Raw genomic sequence first — 27008 nt, forward strand, 5'->3', positions numbered from 1 at the left:
GCAGCCCAGCTACACACAGAGACAGGTGTTATGACACCCCCGCCCTCGCCCTCCTGGCTGGGGATGCTGCAGAGCAGCCAAAGGCCCCGTCACCAGCAGCCCCCAGGCTGCCCCTATAGCCTCCACACCCCGAAGTCTACCCCAGGCAGCAACGGAAGTGAGTGTAGGGGGCAGTATAGGAATTTCCTGTGACGTCCCGGTCCGGACTCCATTAGGCTGCAGCTAGGCAGAGAAGCTACAAACCCAGCAGCTAGTGGAGAGGAGCAGGCCGGGTGCCTGGGCTACCAGGCAGCGACAGCTGGGGGGACCCTAGAACCGGCGGTTGCCGCTGCCTCCCGAGGGACCCGGGAAGAGGGACCAGCCCCCTTTCCCTACCCCGCCACCTCCCCCCATCCCACCCTACCCCCGCCTCCCCTTCCTTGCTCCCCCCCACCCCGGCTTCCCACCACGGCCGCTCTCGGCGAGGAAACTCTGGCCTCCGCTTCCTCCTCCTCCGACTCGGACACCGGCGGCGCCTCCCCGCCACCGCGGAAGAAAGCGCGGGCCTCCCCGGCGGCGGCGGCGGAGGGAGCAGGAGAGCCCGGGGCTTCTGCGGGCAGAGCAGGCCTCACCTCGTCCCCGTCCCCCTCGCTCTCCGCCGGGCTCGCCCCTCCTGCTGCCAACCCCCTCAGAGCCAGCGGCAGCGCCGGCAGCACCACCAGCAGCGCCATGCAGGCCAACGGGGCAGGAGGGGGGCAGCAGCAGCAACAGCCGCCGTCGTCGCAGGGTCCCGAGTTGGGCTGCCTCGGCGCCCAGAACGGCGAGGCCTCGTCTGGCTCGACCGCCGGGGAGCAGCTGGCTCACGCCAATGGGCTGTTGCCTTCGGCCAACAGCGGCGGCGGCGGCGGGCTGAGCGTCAACAACGGGGTCTCGGCCCCCGGGGGGTCCGCGGCCGAGATGGGGGGAGGCAGCGGCGGCAGCGCCCTCAAGAAGAAGAAGCGGCTCTCCCAGTCCGACGAGGACGTAATCCGGCTCATCGGGCAGCACCTTCACGGGCTGGGCCTCAAGTAAGTGGGCCGAGCCGAGCGCACCCCCCCCCCCCGAACCACAACAATATGTTGTGTTAAATCTCCCTGGGACGTGTTGGCGGACGGTCGATTACGCATCAGGAGGATCTGTTTTTCTCCCTTCTTTTCATGGCCTCAATAATTCTGCCTTTTGGGCTATCAGTACAGCTAACTCGGGGGGGGGGGGGTACCTAGGTCTAGCGGAGGTAGATGACACTGTTGTTGATGACTTGCCTATTATTGCGAATGAAGCAAAGTCTTTTCGTGGGGGAGGTGGATACTGAGTGGATCTAGCTTTGTACTGATGAGAATAATAGCTCTGGCAGACTTGTTTATTTTAGGGCTCACTGTATGCCCAAGGGAGAGAAGCCAATACTTTGTGTGTGTTAGTCCATATTTCTCTCGGGGAAGGCAGTTTCTGTCACAGATTATCCTACTGCTGTTTAACATGAAAGAGGGAAATGTGGGGGAGGAGGTAAATCTAGCAAATGAAGTGATGAAGGCAGTGAAACCAAGGGCCTATTTTTCTGGCCTAGGCCAGTTTTAACTTCCTACTAAGAGTACAGGTAAGATCTTCTGACAGTACCAGAGCCCAACTGATCATTAAAATGAATTGCTGCAAAGATAGTGCTGATGAAGTGTTATGAACACAATTAAATATGGAGATCTTTGTTTATATGATTCTGACACACAAGTATATATTTAATCAAAAGAATACGATAAATGTATTTGACAAGCTTCATTGGAAAATATCTGCATCACACTAGTTTGAGTGGGCATGATCATAAACTAGTTTGAATACAGCTAGTTTTAATAGAGCTTTTCGATATACTTTGTGTATTTTAAAAAATTAATGTCAAATGTGTTGACACTTCAGCTTGCAGCACTGCAGTACTTTGAGCTGAGTAATAGGCATGCAGCTGGGGTGGGGGAGGGTGAAAAGCAAATAAATACAGGACGTAAGCAATTGGAGTTTGTTTTGTTAATCCAACTTGTAAAGTACAGCATAATGATACCTAGATACTTACTGAAACTTCATGAAAGTCTCTATTTTGTGTCCTTGGAAAACTAAGGCTTCATATATGCCATTAGAGCTGATGTCACTGTAGGAATGGATTGGTTTTAATTAACTTAGTACACAAAATAAGCACACCACTGACATAAGGCAAGTTTACAGCAGCAAGCGACAGCTCGTGACTGTTCATAGTCTACACCATAGTAAATGTGCTATTTTTAGTTTTAAAAGTAGTGGGGGAGGATTGCATGTTTACAGACTGGCTTCTTTTATTAAATACCCAATCTGATGGTCACCTGAGATGAAACAGGCAGGAAATACGTTTATGAATAGCTCAGAGACTAGTGCTTCAAGTTCCTAATTCTTTAAAGTTGACCTGATGTTAGCTCTGTTGCTTTTCATATAGATAATTATTGCTAAAATACTTTCAACTGATCCTGGTTTTTCTTTTCTTATATTGATGAGGAAATACACCTTTTGTACATATGGGATGTTAATAAGCCATACATAGTTCTGAGAGCACAAGTTTAGACGTGTTTGTCTCCTATTGTTGAATATTACTGTAATATCCGGGTGAAACAGCTTTTTGCCCCTGAATATTTTGGTCTGTAGGAGCAAAGGAAAGGTTAATTGTAAAAATAAAATTGGTCAACTTTGTCTTTTTAAATACTGTATGTCTCCTGCAGCCAAACTGTTGATCTTCTAATGCAAGAATCAGGGTGTCGTTTAGAGCATCCTTCTGCTACCAAGTTCCGCAATCATGTCATGGAAGGAGAGTGGGACAAGGTAATGGGGCCATCTAACTACAGCTGATCTGCAGTTATATGCACACTTACTAGGGAATAAACATACATAGGATTGGGCTACAAATTTGTATATGTTGTGTATTTCACAGTACTTGGCTTACCCTTTTCTTTTTTTAAAAAACTGCTTCTTGTAGGCTGAGAATGACCTGAATGAACTCAAGCCTTTAGTGCACTCTCCTCATGCGATTGTGGTAAGATACATTCTTGAACTGTTTCAAATGTGGGCTAGAATTATTATAATAATTCTTATTGGTTGGCATTGGGGAAAGTATATATGTCAGATCAGTTATGTGTTAACCTCTGTTTCCTGCTTATTGATAGTATTTGAAATAAACAATTTTTAATATGATTGCTTAGTTCAGTGAGTTAATTGGTTGGATTCAACAGAAATGTCCTCTGATTGGGTCGTGGTAAGGTTTGACAATTACTGCACTCCCATAACAGATCTCTGACTTCCACTCTCCCTATGCTGTTCCTGAGGGTACTTTGTGCCCCAGGGGCAGCATTTCAGGGGGTATTTTGGGCTGCAGTGGAAGACAGTGGCAGAGACTGCGTGTGATCAGAATTGCAAAAGAGAAGAGCCTTTTTTGTATGTTATTTAACTTATAGTTTAGGAATGTGAACGATTTTGAGGTTGACTCTAGAAATTTTTCTTTAATGTGTTTTTGAAAATGTTATTTCTATGTGTGTTGTCTTTGGGAAATATATATTCACAGGGAAGGTATGGCATATTTGAATAAAATGTCATTGACATGCAGTGTCTATGACCAAACAATACTACTATGTTTTTGTTCTGCATTTGTATTACCATCTAGAATTTAGTTCTTTATATCTAGCATTCTGTTTAATTAAAACAGATCAGTCTTGTGATCTTTTCATTTCAAATCCTGTTTCAGCTCTCTCTGTATGTTGTAACTGCTGTGTCCTGCTGTCACACACATTGTTTGTGCGAGTTTGATTGTATTTTCTATAGTACTTGAGTAGAAAGGGTAGGAAGTATTTCATATCACACTTATCTTCTTCAATACAGTAGTTCTTTACATGCATCCAGTGGTCTTTTTTTACAATGGTGGCTTTTCCTTTTCTTCAGGTGGAAAATATAGTGGTACTGTTGTTAGTGACTGTAAAAACAGCTTATATCTGCTTAGTTTTCTTCTATCTGATTCATATGTTGTCAGAAGGATACTTTCCTGTTCTTTCTTCCTTTCCCCACCAGGCAGGAAGTGAAGTATGGAAAAACAGATGTTATAGTAAGCTTCAGCTGTTGCCTGAAAGTTGTTATATTTTGTTCTTTTAACCAGGTCAAAGTCTAACCATGTCAAAACCTTTCCTCTCAAAACAAGTAAATTTTTACCTTCTTAGTAAACACATACAAGTAGACAATGATGGCATGACACCACATGCTGTCTTGGTAGTATACAAGAATTTTAAAAGTGCAGGAATTAAATACATGTGTGTCTCTAAGGTATTACAATTCAGCTGTTAATATTTGGAGCTGATAGTTGATGCTGCACATCTTTTAATGCAATTTCTATTTAATTTTTGTAAACGTTGTCATAAAATAGTTCAATATGGATTGGCATTCTGCTTAAGTGTTTAATTCGTAAGAGGAAAAGAACAAGGAGCCTACTTAGCTGAAGGCTAAAAAGAAACATAAAGGCCAGTTTTGGGAAATGTATTAAGGTAAGTTTTGCAAGGGTAGTATTGCCTTTTAATCAAAACTGTTTTAAATAGATTGTTAAAAACCTTATGTTTTTCTGTTCATCTAATGAAGGTGGACTTAATTGTGTAGAGTAGTACAAGACACAAACTATTAGGACAAGAGGAGTTAGCTGTGTTAGTCTGTAGTAGCAAAATGGCAGAGAGTCCAGTAGCATCTTTAAGACTAACCAACTTAGCATAAGCTTTCGAGAACCACATTTCTCTTTGTCAGATGCAAACTATTAGGAAATACTTTCAATTCTTAAGATTTGTGACAGAGATCTATCTAGATATGAATACTAGGTGTATAGTCTGGAAACCTTCAAGGCAGTTCTAAATAAACTGTTGGTTGATGGGGAGGGTACGGGCCTAGATGTACCCTGACTATATTTTAGAAAATGGAAGCAGCAGTACTACCCATTGGAAATAAATTCATCTTTTAATCCTAAACTGTTTGCTTCAGTATTAGCAGTTAAGAATTAGAGACACTTGAAATCATATTTATTTGATCATATACCTGGCTGTTGCAGGGAAGAAATCTGACAGCCTTGAAAGCAGATATTAAGGAAAAGGTTGGAGAAGGGTTTTTTAGACTGAACAGTCAGATACTAGAAATCTTAAGTAGTTTCCACACAAGGGCGCTTCCATGGTTTCCCTGTTGCTGGTGTGGCTGCATCAGCAATGGGGCTTCCATATGATAGGTTTCTCTCCTGTTTCCATGCCCCAGTTCCCCATCCAACAGCCATCCAGACCACCAGGGCTTTAAAAAACAAACCCTCAGTACTAGAATATTGTATCAGTATAACAATATATCAGTATGTGTACCAGGTTCTCTGAATTCCCAGCTTTCATTTAAAAAGTAAGCCTCTACCTTTTTCTTTAGCAGATATATGCCTTTCCCCTTATCTCTGCATTGGAAGAATATAAGACTTTTTTTAAAAATATTGAAAGCTGGGTGTTTAGAGAACCTGGTACACATTTGTGTATTGACATAATGATTTTTTTAAAAAACTGAAGGCTGGGGGAGAAAATTGCTGCTGCAGGAACAGGGTTAGGGAAAATGGATGCCTTATGAGCATTCACTGTACTTTTAAAAGATGCCTAGGCTTGGCTGTGGTTTATCTTCAAGGAAAGGGAGTTTCACATGGGAGATGATACTTTTGTGTGTCACTGTTAAAAGGTTGTGTTCAGTTGATCTCTGGGGTCAAAGAAAGAAAAAGTATGTTGAACATGTGTGTGTGTGTGTATAAAGTTTCATCAAGTCTCAGCCAACTGACAGTGATCCTGCTGGGGTTTTCAAGGAAAGAGACTAGCAGGTGATTTGCCATTGTCTGCCTCTGCATAGTGACCCTGGTCTTCCTTGGTGGTCTCCCATCTACATACTAACCAGGACCAACTTCGCTTAGATTCTGAAATCTGATGAGATTGGGTTTGCCTGGGCTATCCAAGTCAGGGCATGTCACTGAAGTCCACTTCACATGGTTGAAAGAGAACTGTACACTGATTGCATGCAGTTGAAGACCTTAGTGGTGGAGGTGGATTCCACACAATGAATAGGGATACCACACAATGATGATCCAAAAGCTCCTGTAGTCTGTGAACCTAAGTAACTATGGAAAGCTGAATACGTTATTAGTCTCTCACTTTTTTCATACCCTGTGTATGAAATTTACAAACTATTATTATTATAGTCTTGTGTAGATTCAATTTAAGTTGGTTTGCAACCATCTGGTTTCATAGAAAATCCCTGCAAGATTGGAATTAGGGTCCATCCGGTTCAGCATCTTTTCTCTTATCTCTGCATTGGAAGAATATAAGACTTTTTTAAAAAAAATTTGAAAGCTGGGTGTTTAGAGAACCTGGTACACATTTGTGTATTGACATAATGATTTTTTTTAAAAAACTGCCGACAATGGCCAGATGGATTACCCTGGGCAGCCTACAAGCAAGACATGAAGGGAACAGCCCTCCCCTGTTGTATGTCCCCAGCACCTGGTGATCAGAGGAATATTGCTATGACTTCATTTCCAGAGCAGTAAGACGATAGAACTTGAGGGCAGAATTCAATGTTGCATATAGTTCCATGACTATTTTTCTTGAATACAGCTATGTAGTCCATAATTTTAAGGGGGAGACTGGTGGTGAGAAGAAGCTATATAACTTTTCCCATCATGCTGTTGTCCCAGTGAAAACTTTTTCCACCAGGCAACTTATACCTTCAGTGGGGACAGTTCAGTAAATTTTCCTCAGCAGAGGGATAAGCAGCTTGAGGGTGGTGGTGGACTGAATGGAAAATTTTAATCTTTCTCCTTCTCCAAATCAGTGTCTTTCTTTAGATCATAGCCTCATAGTTGCATTTTGGTCTTCCTTTTAAAAAAAACCTGCATGTTTGTTTTTTTACTCCATTTATACCCCACCTTCCTCCAAATTGGGGAGTCAAGGTAGCTTACATAATTCTCCTCTCCTCCATTTTATCTTCACATCAACCCAGTGAGGTAGGTCAGGCTGACTGTGTGGCTAGCCCCAGATCATCCAGCAAGCTGCCATGGCAGAGTGGAGATTCAAACCTGGTACTCCCAGGTTCTAGTCCATCTAGGGTTGCCAAGTCCCCCTGTACTGCTGGCGGGAGATGGGGGCCCTGGCACCTACCTTCTTGATATCTCCCGTGCTCCACAGGGGACCAAATTCAGGCTGAATTGGGCCCGATTCGGCCTGGAATGGGCCACTGCTGGGCGGGGCAGCACTCCTCCACCTGGCAGTAGCCCAATCTGGGCTGTTTTTGGCCTGCAGGAGCGCACCATGCTCCCCGAGAGTGCGCTTGTGAGGCCCGTGTCTCCCCTGCTGGCCAGGTAAGTGGGAGCGGGTGGTGGGAGCAGCGGATCCCCCACCCCCTGCGGGGGACTGGCAACCCTAAGTCCATCACTCTAACCACTTCACCTTGTAGTTTTGCTTTCAGTGTGGTGAATATAACTTTGTGTCCCAAACATTGTTAACATCTTATATAGCATATTTGTTTGCCCAATAGCTGCAATTTCAGCAGGAGTTCAGAGGGAAAACTAGTAAAGACTTAGCTAATAATCTTCTGTTGCCATCCTCAAGGCACCTTTCTCCAAACAAATAAAAGCACAGAAAACCTATCCAGCCTTATATTCATGATGCTATTTGTGGCATCAAAGAACACAAGAGGATCTGACAAATTTACTGTATCCTATGGGTTTCTAGATAGAGCTTATTAACCACAATCAGAAGCCGGCTGTTGGTGCCCTACTGATGCCAGAAAATGGATACATTGCATATATCTGCCTGAAGTTGCTAAATGTTCATGTTGCTAGACATCCAGCAAATCTTTACTAAATTGCAAGGCTGGAGATAGTGCTGTAGTTGGCTGAGGGATCTGTATCTTTTGAGAACTGGAGTTCCCGCTTACCAGAATTCCCTTGCTAGAATGGGACTGAGCCCACTTGGCAAATGGTTGCCCATGTAGTTCCAAATACCTCTTTGGCTTTGATAGACAAGATCAGCTGATACATTGTTAATTTCCTGTTTTAGTTTTCCTGGTTATTGCAAGGTTTCTCATAATAAATAACTAAATTGTAACTGCAAATTGAAGAAATGATAGAGGAGTAGTAACAGTGGGGTGGATTCTACTCCTATCCTCCTACTCTACTGAGCAAAGTCTGAAGCCCTTCTCCAGCCTCAGGTGCCTTTTTCCAATTTAAGTGGCCCTCTCTTGGAAGAAGAGCCACGTAAGTTGGAGGAAGCCTCCTGGGAGGGTGGTTGGATCCACCCCAATAATTTATTTCAAGTAGTTGAGTGTGGAGTAATTCTGTATAGGATTGCACTGTTCATCACAACTATTCATGGTCTTACAGCATATAAACTAATGACTGAGAAGAGTCCATGCCTGATATGAGATTTTTATTAAAACCATTTGGATCCCAATCAGTTCACTGGTGCTGCAATACAACTTAATCCTTCATTCCTGTCTATATGTGCTATGAGTAAAAGCAGTTAGTAATCTAGAATTAACATAAATTGATGTTTACTTAATTCAGATACTTTTTTACCAGCACCTTAAAGACCAACAAGATTTCCAGGGTTTAGTCAGAGACAGAGCTCCCTTCATCGGATCTGACAAAGGAAGCTTTGACTGTCAAAAGCTTATTGGCTAGAAATCTTGTCCATCTTTAAGATGCAACTGGATGTGAATCTTGCTCTTTTACCACAGACCAACATAACTACCCACCTGAAACGTTCATATATTGCATGAGTAACATCAGCATAACTTTAGAGACCAGTATAAACTTGACATTCATCTTTTGGATGTAATATTTTCAAACTTGACAATTGAAAAATTAGTTACGGAAGATATTATAGCAGTTTAAGCTAATAGTCTAGATTATTTTATACAGAAACACACACACTTTTATATTGAGCAGCTTCAAACATATTACTAGGTCATCTCAAAAGCATAGAAAGTTGGAAGGGTGCTGGGAACAAGTTTTAAACCCAGTTTAGGTTGTAGTAATGTTTTGTAACTAACTTGGCCTATGTGCTGTTCATTTACATGCTACTCCAGCACACTTTCACTGTAGCCCTGTTCACAGTTAGTGAATTATAATTCATGTGCAGTGCACACTTGATTTTTCTTTATACATGCATTTATTAATTCTCATGTTACATTTTGTGCATGAACTGATTAAAACTACACACTTATTTAAGTACTGGGCCCCAGTTTCATTTGTCAAGTGAACACACATTGGTGCTTTCTCACAAACAGATATACACACATGCAGGTTGTATGTGCAATTTCTGTAATATGTGAACAGAGCTACTCTATAGTTGTGATTGGGCTTAGCTATGAGTAAAAAGCCTCTGTTGAAGGCTTCCCCCAGTTGCTGTGTCATACTATATGAATGTCACAGTTCCCACAGAGAGATCCCCTTATTTCTACACAGACTTTTTGCTCCTTATGCTGATGGATATAATTAAGAGGCAGCAGGAAGGTTAACCTGGACCTTGAAAAGAGAATATTTTGAACTGTTTGTCCTTCCACCAGTTATATTAAAAGCCCAAAAGAACAAGTTCCCTAAGCCCAGGAGTGTGTGGATGTAACTACATAACGCATAGTTTCCCTGCATTAAAATGGATGCCTGGGATGATGGGGGAGGGAGGGGGAAACAGCCCTAGTGTCTATTACATTTCACTCTGTTGAGTTAAACAATTAAGCCATGCTTAGAGAACAGTACAATTAATTAGTATATTTCATTGCTCAGGTGTTTGTGTGCACTTCTGTAAATTATATACTTGCGAGTTTGGAAGAACAGCTTTTGCTAAAGAGGCTGGGCTTCAAATAACAGGCTTTCTTCTTTCTGGAACTAGAACCAACATTTTAAACTACCTTTTCTACATAGTGTGACCAAAAGGATTTTAAACTTAAAAAAAAATTGTTCACAATTGTTTCAGCCTTGGTTTTATTGTTGTCGTACATGTAATCTAAGTATGAAATGATTAAGGGGTGATCCCAGGTCAAATGGCTGACCATCACTTGAGCTTTAGAGCTTTTTTAGACAAAAGATATTGATAGAGGCAGAGGAAAAATTATTACTTTACGAGCAACAAAGCCTGTTGTGAGAAAAAATACAATGGGCTCTAGAAAGGGGAAGGTGGGCAGGAGGGCATTTCCTCCTCCATCACTGATCCCAGCTGGATGAAGGGGGGGGGGCGGCCAACATAGCCACTTCCTCTGCACCTTATCCAGGCTGAGTGAAGAGAGAGGCGGACATTGCTACCTGTTCTGCTCCTGATCCTGGCTAGGTGAATGGGGGGCGGGCATTGCCTCCTGCTCCGCACCTGATCCTGGCTCGGAGAAGTGGGGGTGGGCATTGCCACCTCCTCCGCTCCTGACCCTGGCTGAGTGATGAATGGACAAGCATTGCCTCCTCCTCTGCACCTGATTCCAGCTGGGTGAAGTGGGAAGGGTATTGCCACCTACTCTGCGCCTGATTCCAGCAGGTTGAATGGGGGGGCAGGTATTGCCTCCTGCTCTGCTCCAGTCTGCATGAGGGGGGGCATTGCCTCATGCTCCGCTCTTGATCCTGGTGAAGGAGGCGAGCATTGTCACTTGCTCCTCGCCTGATCCCGGCCAGGTGAAGAGGGTGGGCATTGCACCTGCTCCGCTTCTGATACCCGCTGGTTGAAGATGGGGTGGGTGGGCATTACCAGCTGCTCGGCACTTGTTCCCAGTTGGGTGATGGCAGGGTGTGGGCATTGCCACCTGCTCTGCTCCTGATCTCGGCTGAGTGAAGTGGAGAGTGGTCATTGCCACCTGCTTTGCTTCTGATCCCAGCTGAGTGAAGGTAGAGGGCGGGCATTGCTACCTGCTCCAATCCTGCTCCAAGCTGGGTGAAGGTGGAGGATAGGCATTGCCACCTTACTCCATTCCTGATCCTAGCTGGGTGAAGGAGTGAGCGGTAATTGTCACCTGCTTTGCGCCTGATCTGAGCTGGGTGAATATGAGGAGCAGGTATTTCCATCTGCTTTGCTCATGATCCCAGCTGAGTGAAGGTGGAGGATGGGTATTACCACTTGCTCCACTCCTGATCCCAGCTGGATGAAGGTGGAGGGCAGGTATTGCCAGGGCTGGCGCGCCCATTGAGGCCAGGTAGGTGGTGGCCTCAGGGCATGGGGTGTCGGAGGGGGCACCGGAGGAGGCGTGGGGGGTGGGAGCGCACGCCATGGAACTGCAGCCTCCTAGCCCTCCCAGCCCACGCCGCCGCCAGCACATGCCCCTGGCCGGGAGCAGCAGCCGTGGGCAGGCGTCCACGGCAATGCAGGGTAACCGAATGGGAGAGCTGGGAGGTCACCTGTGCACCGTCCCAGCCTCCCGCTGCAGTAATCGGGCCGGCGGAGTGCGTGTGCCCGTGACGACATCACACGTGACGTCATCACGCAGGCTGGTGTGCGCGCGCATGCGGGTGGGTGCCCGGCCCACTGGCTGGCTGCAGGCGCCAAAAACCCTGGCGCCGCTGCTGGGTATTGCCCCCTGCTCTGTGCCTGATCCCAGCTGGGTAATGGGTGGGCAGGAATTGCTACCTACACTCTTGATCTCAGTTGGATGAATGGGGCAGCCGGGTATTGCCACCTGCTCTGCTCCTGATCCCAGCTGGGTAAAGGCGGGAGGGAGGGTATTGCCACCTTCTCCACTCCTGATCTCAGCTGGGTGAAGGTAAGGGGAGAGCATTGCCCCCTCTCTCCTCCTGATCCCAGCTGGGTGAATATGGGGAGCAGGCATTGCCATCTTCTCTGCTCCTGACCCTAGCTGGGTGAAGGCAGAGGACGAGCACTGCCACCTGCTCTGCTCTTGATCCCAGCTGGGCGAAGGCCAAGGCGGCAGGCATTGCCACCTGCTCTGCACGTGATCCCGGCCTGGGCTTCCCGCTGTGGCACCCTCTCTGAAGATCTTGCTGCCTTGTCTGGGCTTCCCTCTACAGCAGCACCCTCTAGTGGCACACCAGGGTAGGAAGTGAGTTGTCTTGAATACGCTTAGCCTTTTATATAGTAGAAATAACAGCTCAGCATTCAAGTAATACTCCTGAAAAGTCTGCTAGATTAATTTTAAAGCAGTTTATATATTGAGGCTCTATGCAGGCAGTAAGTCATAACTGTTGGTTTTAATAAGTCTTCCTTAGGTATTATATTTGAATATATTTTATAAAGCAGATTATGTGCAAAAGTTCTTGGGGGGCTGTAGGCATTTCTAGGCTCTTGTGGATGCACCTTGGTGCATCCAAGAGGTAAGCAGTATAATGAAATCTTGATAGTCTTTGTCTGGGCTTCTGGATATCTCTCCAGATAGTAACATACGCAAAAGGTAAATGGCTTAGCAGTTCTTTGGTAGATACTTTGCTTTAGTTTTCAGTAACAGCTGAATGTCCAGCTGATGTCTGCTTTGTTCACTAAAACAGAACTTGATTTTTTAAATTAATGCTGTTCCTTAACTACTGTTAATGAAATATTTACGCTCTGAGCACTAGTTGCTGTGGGGACAACTGTGTGGGTGGGGCATAGGTAGCTATTGCTATCATGCCCTGCTTGTTGGCTTCTTGCAGGACTGGCTGCTGCAGAAAGCAGGATGGTAGATTAGATAGATGTTAATTCTGATCTAGAATGCTGTTCTTATTGGATAGAGGTGCCTTTACTGATGGTTTATAAAAAGGATCCCCATCCTTTTTGAGCCTGTGGGCACATTTGGAATTTTGGCACAAGATGGTGGATGCAACTTCAGAAGGGTTACTGCACGAGGTAGAGCCAGGTACAAAATGTCAGGGAGTAAGGTTCTGCTGAACTCTAATAATAACTCTTCAACATTTCAGGTAAAAGCTGTGTTTGCCTTTAAAATGAACATATTTCTTAAAAAACGTTTTCTTGCATACAAACATCACAAGGCAATGAAGATCCTTGTGCTGTGGTGGCAGCTGTTGCTGAAGCAACTTTTCAAAATTCTGCACAGCCAAACAGACTTTAATTGGTCCTGTGGATAAAAGCCCCGCCTAGCCCTGTCCACTTTCTAAAAACACTTGGTGGGCATCAGGAAAGATATTACGGGTGCCATGGTGTCCACTGGCACCATATTAAAGACCCCTGGTTTAAAGGGTAAAACCCTTCTATTCAAGGAGGGGAGAAAAACTTATTTAAAATGAACTCTGTCTTGGTTTGCTTTAGTTCTCTAAACTGAAACTAGCAGTGAGGTGTTAGGGAGGAGAGTGTATAGACAGAGCCATCTGATTATGTGGGGAGACTTTGCTGTTTTGTAGCCATACAGATTCCTCCCATCCAGATAATGTGTTGATTCTAATTTTTAAATCAGATAATACCTTTTTAAATTCATATCTCTCCAGAAGTCATGAGTACACATTTGGTGCTACAACAATTACAACAAATCACTTGCACAAAATGAAGTGTTTATACTACTTAGGAGAATAATCTAAAACCACTGGAGATGAAGTTATGCTTTTTTCACTGCAGAATTTATATCTACTGAGGGACAAGTGAATGATTTTGAAATTCTCTTACTTTGTATGTACGTATAGAAACTCTAACCACTTGAAAAGTAAGTGCTCATAACTTTCCAGATCAATGACCGATAGCGCAGTCTTTCTCTTGGATGAAAACTTTATTTTTATTTTACTTCTTTTATATTCTTCCTTTCTTCCTATTTTGGGCCCAGATTAATTTACAATGTTTTCCTCTTCTCCATTTTATCTGCACAAAAACCCCGTGAGCCGGACCGGCGCGCCCATTGAGGCCAGGTAGGCGGTGGCCTCAGGCGTGGGGTGCCGGAGGAGGTGCGGGGGCGGGAGCGCACGCCACAAAGCAGCAGCCTCCTATCCCTCCCGCCCTGTGCCGCCGCCAGCACAAGCCCCCGGCTGGGCGCAGCCGCCACGGGCAGGCATCTGCGGCGGCGCAGGCAACCGAGCAGGAGATCTCAGAGGCTGCCTGCTGCAGCGATCGGGCTGGCGGCGGCATGCGCGCTCCCGTGATGACGTCACACGTGACGTCATCACACAAGCTGGTGCACGCGCACAGGGGGGGCACCCAGCCAGCCGGCCGCGAGCACCACAAACACTTGTGCCGCCCCTGCCCGTGAGGCAAGTTAGGCTGAGTGTGTGTGACTGGCCCAAAGTCACCAAGTGAGCTTCTGTAGCAGAGTGGGAATTGAAAATAGTAAATTGTTAAGTCAAAAATCAGCTGCTGCTGTTGTACTGATATGGTACTGATAAGTTGGGAAAAAATAGTATTTTTAATCAACAATTAATGTTTATTCATTTGTTATTTATAGCACCTTTCTCACTGAAACTCAAGGCAGATTACACAGTGTGAGTCAGTATAATCAGTTTCAAAGATATTTCAATAAGCAATGTAATAGGGTATATAAATGCGAATTAGCAACGCTTTAAAACTAGCAGGAATCTAATACAGAATTGAAGAAATGCTAAACAGAGCATAAGCAGTTCTAAGACTGACATATCAAAAAATATATAAACTATCCAGTAGGATCATACTTAAAGCAATAGACAGTACATGGTAGTAAAGTCTGTAGTCCCGATCCCTTTACTTATGCATTTCTTTGAGACCACTTCCTTAAATCACAGCCCTCCTATTTGAGTAAAAAGCCCTTAATAATAATTCCACAAACAATGGCCATTTTCACACTGTCTATAAACCATGCGAGTGTCATGGAAGGCTGCCTACAAAATGCCGTAAATCGCTGTTTGTGGCGTTTTGTAAACAGATGGCGTCCAAAATCGCACAAGAAAGCCGGCAGCCTTCCATGAGTCTTGTGCGATTTATAGACAGTGTGAAAATGGCCCATGAAAATTGAATAATAATTCAGTTTTCATTGTTTGTGGAAAGCCAGTTCAGTGGGAGCTTTCATGACTTCTTCAGGTAGGCCGTTCCATTTGGGGTGGGGTGGGGAGGTGCACCAGAGAGAATGTATGTATATGGGCAGCTATTGATTTTTCCTATCTGCAAGTTGGCATATGGAGAAGGCCCTGTTCAGATGAGCAAAGCTACTGTGGTGGAACATAGGGAGAGAGGTGGTCCCGTAGATATGCTGGACCAAGGTCATGAAGAGCTTTGCATGTGATAGTCAATATCTTGAATTGAGCCAAGTAGCTGATAGGCAGCCTGTGGAGTGACTGCAAAATGGGAGTAATATTCATGCTCCTCCTAGCTCCTGTTAATAAATGAGCTGCAGCATTCTGCACCAACTGAAGTTTCTGAGTTAACTTAGAGGGGAGAGGTAAGTACAGTGCATTACAGTAGTCAAGTCTGGATGTTGCCATGGCATGGATCCAAGTGACTAGATCGGCTATGTCAGGGTACGGGGCTGTCTTCCAGGCTAGATTGAGGTTGAAAAAAGCGTATTTTGCGGCTGCCTTAACTTGCTTTTCCAGTAGTAGCACTGTATCCAATATAACCACTAGGCTTTTAACTGAATTGGCAAGGGTCAGATAAACTCCATCAAATGTGTGACGTACTGTGTCCTTCAAGATCTTTGCCTTCCCAACAAGCATCACTTCTGTCTTGTCTGGGTTCAGTTTCAGTTTGCTTTAAGACATTTGACCACAGCTTTTAGGAAGCAATCCAAGATCTCTACTGCATCCTGCCGTGATTTGGATAGTGAGATATATAGCTGGGTGTTATCTGCATATTGATGGCATCCAATTCCATAGCTATGAATGAGTTCTCCTAAAGGCTTTGCATAGAAATGGAATAACATAGGGAATAAAATTGCTCCCGGTGTATTCAGAGCAAACAATAATACAGTGGCTATTTGTGTTGCTGTGGAGTTTTTTAGAAATACTTTTCTATGTTACTTATTCAAACAAAACTTTGAAAAAATTGAGTAACTTTATCATGGAATCAAAGTATAAAAACCAGTTTGAGAGGGATAGCTACAGCCTGAGAAAGTCATATGACACCTTAAAGACAAGAGATCCTGAGACTCACTTCTGCTATGTGAGGACTCCTTAACTTTGAAGCAGAAGTCCTTGGGTACAGCGAGAGTGGTGCAAGATTGAACTTTAACAGATTTATTGAGACCACCGCCCTGAGTCCTTCGGGAGATGGGCGGTATAAAAATTCAATTAAAGTAAAGTAAAGACAGTAATTCTAATGCACAAGAGCCTGTGTTCTCTGATGCTATAGCTTGATTTACAGTATTCCCCAATACATTTGTTATACTTTTAAGATGCCACAATACTTTGATATAATGTAAAAACATCATGAATTGAGGAAGTGGTGGCAGTGATGTCTAATGGTGATAGTAATCTTTGTTGAAATACATGCATGTTTAGAATCTTGCTGGTATTGGGGTTCTTGAAGCTGAGACTTGAGATCAGTATCTCATTAGCCACAACTAACAGCTTTTTAAAAAGTGCAGATTAGCAAGTTGCATTGTGGGATTTCTAGTTCAATTCTGCTTTGCTTTATGCTGATTTTCTTCTTGATTTTTATTATTGTCCTGACATAGGCATATGAACCCTCATGATACAGTAGCCATTGTTTCTTTTATACATTTTATGTATTTTCAAATAGTTATTTCCAATCATTAAAGAAATAAAATCTTTAAAATATTCAGAAATCGTTCTCTCCAGCAGTATAAACAAAGTTAAACTGGTGTCATTGAATGTTCAGATGTTCGTTTTCATTTATCCTTCCCTCTCGTCTCCCTTGTCACTCCCTCTCCTTGTTGTCTCCCTTTTGTTGAAACTAGATTATAAACTCTCTGGGGCAGAGATGTGACTCTGTTGCTCTTTTTGTAAAACAGCAAGTAAATTGATGGTGTTGCATACTGCCATTTGACCTTTTTATACCAGTATCAAATATTTTCCTCACTATCCCCCTAATCTTGTATCCATGAACATGGTAAGAATCAGTCATAGCTATTGAGGAAAGACCTAATCTTCAAAATGCATGAAGGTCACATTGCCAGTGCTAGCAGTAATCACAGGGAGAACATTGAGTTGAGTTCTAAATGTATAGAGCAGGTATTCTTTGCTTTCCTTGGAGACCAAGTTGGAAAATTAATACTTTAAGTTGAGCCAGTTCCTGAATCTTTTTTTCTAATTTGCAGTGTCTGTATTTATATATTGTGCATGCAATCCTTAGGCCTGGAACATATACAAATCTAGCTTCTGGACTAACCCTGTCAGTTTAGCATGAATTCTCTGTATTGTCATTATATCTAAAATACTTGTTTGTTTTTAAGTAAAGGGGATTCCTTCCGTACGTTGGTAACTATTATCCCATAGAAGGAAGATTGAGAAGATACGTTTGAGGTCCATTGAGTTTCTAGGTAGTCTTGCATTTGTAAAAGCATATGTTTCAAATTAGCAAATCTAAGGAGGAGGGGTCATGGCTAACTAACAGAAACCCTGCTTTGTATGCAGAGGGCTGCTGGTGAACAAGTGTTGTGAAAGAGCTTTGTTTGCCTGATACCTGAGGATGCCATTGCCAGTTGGAGAAGACTGTACTGAGCTAGATGTTACAGTTGTCTTTCTCTGTATAACACGAATTCATACATTCATTTGGGATGACTTGATTGATGAGTTTTTTGAAACATTGTGTCTTGGTGATACCAGGAGGCTGTTTAGAATATTCCTGTGTCAATGAAAGCTTGCATTTTTCTGTTTTTAAACGGCAGAAAGTAGAATGGTCTATACTCTCTTGTTTAGGCTCAAATATTTTATGAAATTTCAGTCATCCTTTCCCACTTACCTGAATGCTGCTTTCTGTCATGTCAGAGAATGAAGTTTTTGCTGCTGCAACAAAAGTATCTAGAATATCTGGAGGATGGTAAGGTTCTGGAGGCACTTCAAGTTCTACGTTGTGAATTGACACCGCTGAAATACAACACAGAGCGTATTCATATCCTCAGTGGGTAAGTGCTTTGGTTAGGGATCAGCACTTGCATTTTCTAAGGATTTTAACAGTTTTGTATAGTCTGGCTTCTAAAAAGTGAAAATGCTTCTTGAAGATGTTTATTTCAGTTGAGCGGTGCTTCTACTGTTGAAGTTAGGAAAACTATTGTGGAATCAAGAGAAGAATATTCCCTGCTTGCTTCTGTCAGAGAAGCATAATAATTTTAAATTTAAATCTGTGATTTTAATTGAAATATTTTATTTAATGAGATTTTAATATGCCCTTAAACAGGGCTGGCACCTCCATTGAGGCAACCCCGGCGATCGCCTCCAGCGCTGAGGTGCCGGGGGGTGCGCACTGCAGAGCTGGCCACAGCAGCGTGCAGGCGGCTGACTGGGAGGGATGGGAAGCTGCCCGCGTGCCACCCCAGCCACCTGCCATGCCTGGCCTGCAGCTACTGCAGCCTCCTAGCTCTCCTGCGCTGCTGCTGCCGCCAACACACACCCCCTGGCCGGGAGCAGCAGCTGTGAGCCAGGCGCGGCAGGCGTCTGGGGCGGCGCGTGGAGCAATGGAGCGGGAGGGCTGGGAGGACGCACGCGCGCATCCCCAGCCACCCGCCATGCATGGCTGGGCCGGCAGCCTCTCAGCCCTCCCACAGTCCGGGTGCGTGCGCATAGTCCTGCCTCCCCCCCCCCCGGCCTCAGGTGCCAGAAACTCTGGCGCTGGCTCTGCCCTTAAATCTTCATTGTTTCTTGATTCATCACCAGTTGTATAGTAGAGGATCATCTTAACTAGAACGTAGACATTGTAAGGTCTTGAAAGATCAAAGCATTTTAATTTTATCTATTTGTTTAAAACTTTTACCTGCTTTGCTACTTAAAATGTCTTCAGAGCAACAAATTAGCACTAAATAAATATATAAACAATCAAAACAATGTGCCAAAGCATAAAAACATGAAAATTAAACAGACATTTTAAGTAATATTGAAACTAATCAGTCCTCAAATGATTAAGAAAATAAAAATTTGATTCTCCTCTCTTGGAGGAGGAAATACCACAGGTAGGCCACTCGTACAAAAAAAAAATCCTAGTTACTATTTGTCCAACCGTGGAAGGAGCACCTGGAGCAGGAACATGGAAGATGATCTCAAAGAGAAGATAGGTGTATAATGGAGCAAGCTGTTATTCCAATATTAATTGACAAAACTGGAGGTTTAGACCTTAATGTTTAAAACTTGGAGTCCTATGTTAATAGCTTCTCTATGGTTCCTTCATTGTGTTAGCGAGGACACTGGAATCTGACTCTTCAAACTCGGGGAAAATCTATAGGTCTGAAACATTTCCAGCGTGTATTTTTTTCTGCCATGCAGATATCTGATGTGCAGTCATGCAGAAGACCTGCGGGCAAAAGCAGAATGGGAAGGAAAAGGAACAACCTCCAGATCTAAACTTTTGGACAAACTCCAGAGTAAGAAAACCTTTATGTTCCATTGCCTGCCTAAATCTTGAGTAAATCCCACTCTGAGGAGACTAATTGCCGATAGCATATTTTCTGTAAAAATATAATTCTAGATAATGGTGACTAGGAGTACCTCATAAAGACAAAATAGGATTAACTATCTTTTGTTAGCTGTTTTTGCTTCCGTATAACTTACTCCCTAATCATATATACTGGGTTAGATCCAAGGGGAGGGGCTGTACATCTGGTAGTTCTGCTTTGCACACAGAAGGTCCCTGGTTCCATCACCATCATTTCCATGTAATAGATTAGGTAGCAGATGATGTGAAAGACCAGTATAAAGTCTTGCTTCTCTTGATCAGCAACATTTGAAAAACAGCATCACTGGGAGTGAGGGATATGTATGGCCAGTTTCTCCATGCTGTTACATCCTGCTGATGACCAGGAGATCATGTGAGGTGGGGGGCATGTGTTCAGTGAATATGTGAAGTTATCATCTGTACCGGGCTAGTATAGGACGGCTTCATGTGTTCATATATCTTGTGTGAGTCCAGTCCTCCAACAAGAGACTCCTTGTGTCAGAGAAACACACCAGCAGGATGCTAGTGGCATTGTCCTGACTGGTGGCTTGGAATCTCTTGGGGCACAGTTAGTGGCAAGTGGAAATTTCCACAGTAATAAGCTGGCATAAAACAATCATGTGCTTCTCTTAGTAAAAATGGAGAATGAGTTCAGAATAGTGTAAAGCCATCTTAATTATCTAAGCTTATAGGTAATGTTGGCATAAATTAGAGTTGGTATAGTCCATTGAGGGGATAGGTGTTGAAAAACCTTGATGTCCCAAGTAAAGTGTTAAATTATTGACTTGAACAATTACTAATTGCACTGAAATTACTTTCTTATTGAAGCTTATTTACCACCATCAGTGATGCTCCCCCCAAGGCGTCTGCAGAATCTGCTGCGTCAAGCTGTGGAGCTACAACGAGACCGGTGCCTCTATCACAATACCAAACTAGATAACAATCTAGAGTCTGTATCGCTGCTCATAGACCATGTTTGCAGTAGGTAAGAGAGCCACTTTGTTTGTAAGGACAGCAACAGTGCCTTCTAGTGCAACAATGTTTCTTTTAAAAATTTACTCCTTTGTGGAAGAGTCATGTATTTCCAGTTTGAATAACTGGCAGTTGGGGGAAAATTAGGTTTTCTTGCTAGCTGACACAGGAATATTACATTTATTATTTTAGAATATGTTAGGAAAATGTAATAGATGAGAGTCTCTGTGTTGCATCTCTGTGCAGAGTCCAGACTGAATTCTAGATAATAATAACATAATAACATTTGATTTATATACCGCCCTTCAGGACAACTTAATGCCCACAGAGCGATTTACAAAGTATGTTATTAATGCTGGAAGAGTCATAACCCTTGCTCATCTAGCAATCGCTTGTGCTGAATTAACTTAGCAAATAAGGTAGCATTAAATATTGTAAATGGGGAAGCTACTTCCTGTAACAACAGAGGCACTTTCAATGACTTTTAAGCCAGCATTCCACTTAAAAACAAGTGCTTTGGGATATATGTTGCACATAGTATCTTTGTGCTGCTAGCATAGTAAACAAACTGCATCACATTGAAATGTTCAGTTGCTCAAAATCTTTTTCAGCACAATGAGTTACATTTGAAAACCTGGCCTTAACTAAGGTATTCTTTCTTAAGAGTGTTTTCCCACTAACAGCACCCCCAGTGTGCACATTCAGGAATTGGGGGTGGCTACTGCCAGGCTTCTTGTTAGCAGTGTTGACGTGAAGTCAGAATGGGGCCCTCATTGGGGCTGTTCATACAGCCACTGGGAAAAGGCTGCTGCAATTTCACTTGAACATCCCTGTTGTATAAGCACTGATTATCGCAGACACAATCCAGAAGCACTCTTACAAAGAGGTCCCAGGTCTGGAGATGATCCTAGAAATGCCTTGGGCAAATTCTGGGGCTACCATTATGGATATGTCTTAGTACTTGTAACTTCCATACTGTGGGCCTAAAAGTGATGGCTTGCTATGGCAGATGCATTGAGCTTATATTGATATAGGCATGGTTTAGATGTCACAACAGTCATGATTTGCTGGTACATGAACAAGTTTTTTAGGAGCTTCAGGCTTGTTTGCGCAAACCCTACACACACACCCTTTATTGTGTCCAGTAAGATAAATTAGTTCTGTCCCATTCATATCAATAAACTGTAGCTGGCAACCAATAATCACACCTGTGGAATCTTGATTTACCAGAGAAGTGCTAGCCATAGTTTCCCAGTTTAGATGTAACAGCTTCTGCTTTTGTGGCAAAACATAATTATATTACTGTACATGAGGGTAGAGAGAGCAAGGTTTGCATGAGACAGCGTGAAGCATCTTCAAGTCTTGTTCACATAGCAGCAAACCATTTTTTCTGTTATGTCATACTTTAATTTTACTCCAAAATGAACAAAAAACCTGTGATAAATTCCAGAAACTTTCTGGGAAACTGATTTATATGTTATATAGTCACCTAAAAATTGTTTCTGACGCCTTAGAAGTTGAAATATTGCTTGTCCCATTAATCCCTTTCATGCTGAAACACACATCCATGACTTTCCTCATCTGTCTTCATCAGTTGTTTACCTCAGATGTTTTTAGCCTCTGAGGATCTTAATAACAATAACAATAATAATAACATTCGATTTATATACCACCCTTCAGGGCAATTTAACACCCACTCAGAGAAGTTTAGAAATTATATTATCCCCACAAAAAACACCCTGTGAGGTGGGTGGGGCTGAGAGAGCTCCGGGAATCTGTGACTGACCCAAAGTCACTCAGCTGGCTTCAAGTGGAGGAGTGAGGAATCAAACCCGGTTCTCCAGGTTAGAGTCCTGGCACTCTTAATCACTACACCAAACTGGCTCTCATAAATGACTCGGGAAATACCAGTCTTGGGTGTGGGGGGATGGGGTCTTTTTTAGTAAGGGAATTTATTTAGAACTTTTATTTGTTCATGACCTGTTCTGTCCTCCAACTGAGAATGAACCACATCGGTCTTGTTCCATATAAATATTTGGTGCTGTTCATCCAGACTTGTAAGATTGGTATGAACTAGTTTGGATGTTTTTCCAGTTGCAGAGACTGCCTTTGTTGATTTTGATTAGAATCATAGGGTGGGAAGGTACTTCAAGGGTCATCTAGTCCAACCCCTTGGACAAATTCACAACTTCCTCCCTGCCTCCACACACACACCCAGTGACCCTTGTTTCATGCCCAGAAGATGGCAAAACACCGTCAGGTTCCGTAGCCAAAGTGGCCTGGTGGAAATTGCTACCTGACCCCAAGGTGGCAATCAGACTTACCCTGGGCATGTTAGAAGGGGCCATGAGAACTAAGAACTTATGTAACCCTTCCTGCCTGCCCCCTCATGATCTGCCTAGGTTCACAGAATCAGCATTGCTGTTAGATGGCGACTTCCGGTTTGGGATTCATGGAGGTCTAACGCAGCTCCATTCGCGGAGCTGACCGGACTGCCGTTTTAACCGGCCGGAGGGGTGAAAATAGCCCGCGGCCGACTGCTCTCAGGCGGGGAGCAGGCAAAGAACGCTCAAGACCCTAGGGTGAGCTAGATCTCGGACGAGGGGGGGCTCTACCCAACGAGTCTCCCACCGATCCTTGAGGTCCCACCTTGCGACGGGTCGGCTATAATCTCTGCGGCAGTCTTGGGGCCAATTCGGCTGGCATAAGACCTACATACCCAAGCTTCGATTGGGGAAGGAAGCTGAGAGGAGAATTTAAGATCGAAACAGCGATTACAACCCGAGAAAAGTGAAGAGAAGGTAAAGATCGCTATCTTTTGAAACGGGACAGATTGACAAAAACAGAGAGGAAAGAAAGTAGATTTTTAAACTGCAACAGACTAGTGAAAAGGAGGTGAAGACTCGGCAGAAGTTGTATTTTAAAAGAGACTAAGTTTAAAGAAGTTATTACAGAAATCGGACTATTGTTTTGAATACCTGTGGTTTTGGAGCTGTGGGAAAAAGACACCATCGCGAGACCTGCTGTGGGAAGACGGGAGACAGGAAGTGCGTAACAACAATAGAGTGGCTGGAGAGAAGCGGCCCTTGCCGAAGGACAGGAAGTAGGGAATCGCCATTTTTGAAAGGGGAAGGGTCGCGGCTTCAGCGGAAGAGGAAGTAGGCCATCTTGGATTACAACAACATAGAGAAACCATAGAGAAAAGACGCCCGACATTTTGGACACTTTAAAATTTAATTTTGGCAAAGATTGGACATTTGAAAAAAGAAAAACGTTTAATTATACGCCACGGAGTTAAGGAAGAGAGCAGATTCGTGGGAGCGAGCTAAAGCAAGCCCCACGATGTCGAAAAAAGAGTGGCAATCGGCAATAGAAAATCTGGATAAAAATCTGGATAAAAAACTTGCAGACATGATTAAAGAACTTAAGGACACGAAACTGGAGCTTATTAAAGAGGTCAAAGAGGTTACACAGACAGTAAAGTCGGAGCTGTCAGAAGTGAAAAAAGGCATGGAAACGATGAGTAGTGAATTACAAGGAACGCAGCAAAGAGTTAAAACAGTAGAAGACGCGATGGAGAACTTAATAGACACGCAACAAACAGAGATGAGATTGGTGAAGGGGAGGATGTCAGTTGCAGAAACTAAACATATGGAGAAGCAGCTTCGTTTTCGTGGTCTGCCAGAAGTGGAAGGGAAGTCAGCGCAAGAACAGATGACTGAGGTGTTGGCTGAATACCTGGGGAAGGAGGAGGAGGAAGTTGTGGCTATCCTAGATGTGGCGTACCGTGTGAACTCGAGAATTGCAACCCAGAGGAAATTACCAAGGGATGTGATTGTGCAGTTTACAACTAGAAACATGAAAGAGAGGATTGTGACAAAACAGTTTCAAGATCCATTGGAGATTGATGGCAAGACGATTATTATAATGAAGGAATTGCCCAGATCAGTGTTATTGGACCGGAAAAAATATAAAGTGCTAATTCAGACTTTGAAGGACATGAATATCAGGTACAGATGGGAGTTACCGGAAGGAGTGTCCTTTGAGTTTGGAGGGGCAAAAAAACGCATTAGATCTGAGCGAGAGATGGAGCGATTTATTAAGGACAATGAAAAAGACTTACCAACAAAACTATGAATATGGAGTGTAAAGTATTATCTTGGAATGTAAATGGACTAAACTCACCGAATAAGAGGAAAAATATTTTTCATTGGCTACTAAAACAAAAATGTGATATTGTTTGTTTGCAAGAGACCCATATTAGAAAACAGGATGTAAAATATTTAAAATCTGGAAAATTGGGCAAAGAATTTGTAGCGGCCTCCAACAAGAAAAAAAGAGGAGTGGTGTTGTACATAAAAGAGGAGCTGCAGCCAAAATTTGTTATGAGAGATGTGGAAGCTAGATTTGTAGCAGTGGAATGCAATTGGAATTTAAAGAGAGTGTTGGTAGTCGGACTTTATGCACCTAACGGTGCAAAGGAAAGCTTCTTTGAGGATCTAAGGAAGCACTTAGATGATCTTGTATATGACCAGATAATTCTTGCTGGAGACTTCAATGGAGTGACAGACTTGGAACTAGACAAAAAGACTACAACAGCACAAAAGAAAAGAGGACTATTGCCAAAGCTTTTTTTTTAGTTGATTCAACAAGAGACTCTCGAAGATGTATGGAGGAGAGAATATCCTAAAACTAGACAGTTTACTTTTTATTCTGCAAGGCATTTTACACTATCAAGAATCGATATGATCTGGGCCTCAAAAGACTTAGCGTTATGGACTAAGGAGGTAGAAATAATGCCGATGGTAGGCTCAGATCACAACCCAATTATGTGGAAATTTGGAAAAAGGGGAAAAAGGAAAGCCTGGAGAATAAATGAGGACTTGTTACAGGAAAGAGAGAATATGGAAATACTGAGAAGAGAGACAAAGTTTTTTATACAGTACAACGTGAATAAAGAAGTACCAACCAACAAAGTTTGGGATGCGTACAAGGCGGTTGTAAGGGGCATACTAATGGACTTAAATGGCAGAGCAAGAAAAAAGAAAGAGGAGAAAAGACAAGAGATTGAGGAGAAAATAAAAGCCAAAGAAACACAGTTAAAAAAGAGACCAGGGAAAAAGAAAATATACCAGGAAATTAAAATTCTTCAAGAACAGCTAACAGCAATGAGTAATAAAGAATTGGAGTGGAACCTTAAAAGACTGAATCAAAAAGCGTTTGAGGGTGCTAATAAACCTGGGAAATATTTGGCATGGCAATTGAAGAAGAAAAGGGAAAAGAAAATAATAAATAAAATCTGTGAAGAAAACAAAACGTACTTGGAGCAGACTACCATTAGTAGAGCCTTTTATAAATTCTATGCTAAGCTGTATAATAAAAAAGAAGTAAACAAAGAATCAATAGCATCATATCTGGAGAAAACCAAACTTCCAGAAATCTCGGAAGCTTGGAGAAATAAGTTGAACAGTGAAGTAACTGATGAGGAAATAAGCAAGGCAATACAATCCGCAAATCTAGGAAAGGCGCCAGGGCCAGATGGACTTACGGCTAAATTTTATAAGACAATGGCCAATGAACTGGCACCATTCCTAAAAGAGGTGATGAATGGAGTTTTTAGGGATCAAAGGATTCCAGATACTTGGAGTGAAGCGAATATATCATTGATCCCAAAAGAGGGCCAAGACCTGACCAACGTGAAAAATTACAGACCTATATCACTGCTTAACAATGACTACAAAATTTTTGCGAAGATATTGGCGGAGAGATTGAAGGGGTGGCTCTCGGAAGTCATAGAGGAGGAACAAGCAGGCTTTTTGCCAGACAGACAAATAAGAGACAATTTAAGGACAGTGATCAATGCTATTGAATATTATGACAAGCGTTGTGACAAAGAGGTTGGTTTCTTCTTTGTAGACGCTGAAAAAGCGTTTGACAATTTAAACTGGGACTTTATGTTTGCCACTATGGAAAAGCTACAACTGGGAGAAAGATTTGTCAGAGCAATTAAGGAAATTTATAGAGACCAGACTGCAGCAATTGTAGTGAATGATGAATTGACCAAGAAATTGACGATTAGTAAAGGAACAAGACAAGGTTGCCCGTTATCTCCATTGTTGTTCATTTTAGTATTGGAGATTCTGATGATACAAATACGACAAGATGAGGAAATACGAGGAATAAAAATAAAGGACTATTCATATAAGGTCAGAGCATTTGCAGATGACATAATGTTAATTGTAGAAGACCCACTGGAGAACATGCCAAAAGTGATAGATAAGATCAAGGAGTTTGGTGATTTGGCAGGTTTCTTCATTAACAAAAAGAAGTCAAAGATATTATGCAAAAACATGATTAAGCAGAAACAACAACTGTTAATGGAAACAACGGATTGTGAAGTAACTAGTAAGGTGAAATACTTGGGAGTTGAGCTGACTGCAAAAAATATAGATTTGTTCAAGAATAATTATGAAAAACTATGGACTCAGATAGAGAGAG

At 43.0% G+C, this 27008-nt stretch overlaps 1 protein-coding gene across 2 annotated transcripts in view; it reads left to right on the forward strand.

Moving 5' to 3' along the window:
• The first annotated feature begins 231 nt into the window (after positions 1-231).
• The window catches only part of WDR26 (WD repeat domain 26), a 47607-nt gene continuing 20830 nt past the window's right edge, over positions 232-27008 (forward strand). Inside the window, exons 1-6 of one of the 2 annotated variants that reach the window (XM_054979793.1) lie at positions 232-1046; positions 2748-2847; positions 3002-3058; positions 17882-18018; positions 19370-19467; positions 20367-20523. In XM_054979793.1, coding sequence (XP_054835768.1) covers positions 709-1046; positions 2748-2847; positions 3002-3058; positions 17882-18018; positions 19370-19467; positions 20367-20523 — 887 coding nt within the window. In that variant the 5' untranslated portion in view covers positions 232-708. The remainder of the gene's footprint in view (positions 1047-2747; positions 2848-3001; positions 3059-17881; positions 18019-19369; positions 19468-20366; positions 20524-27008) is intronic. The other variant, XM_054979784.1, reaches the window with a different exon arrangement.

This window comes from Eublepharis macularius, chromosome 1 (assembly GCF_028583425.1).
Source record: "Eublepharis macularius isolate TG4126 chromosome 1, MPM_Emac_v1.0, whole genome shotgun sequence".
Taxonomy (NCBI): Eukaryota; Metazoa; Chordata; class Lepidosauria; order Squamata; family Eublepharidae; genus Eublepharis; species Eublepharis macularius.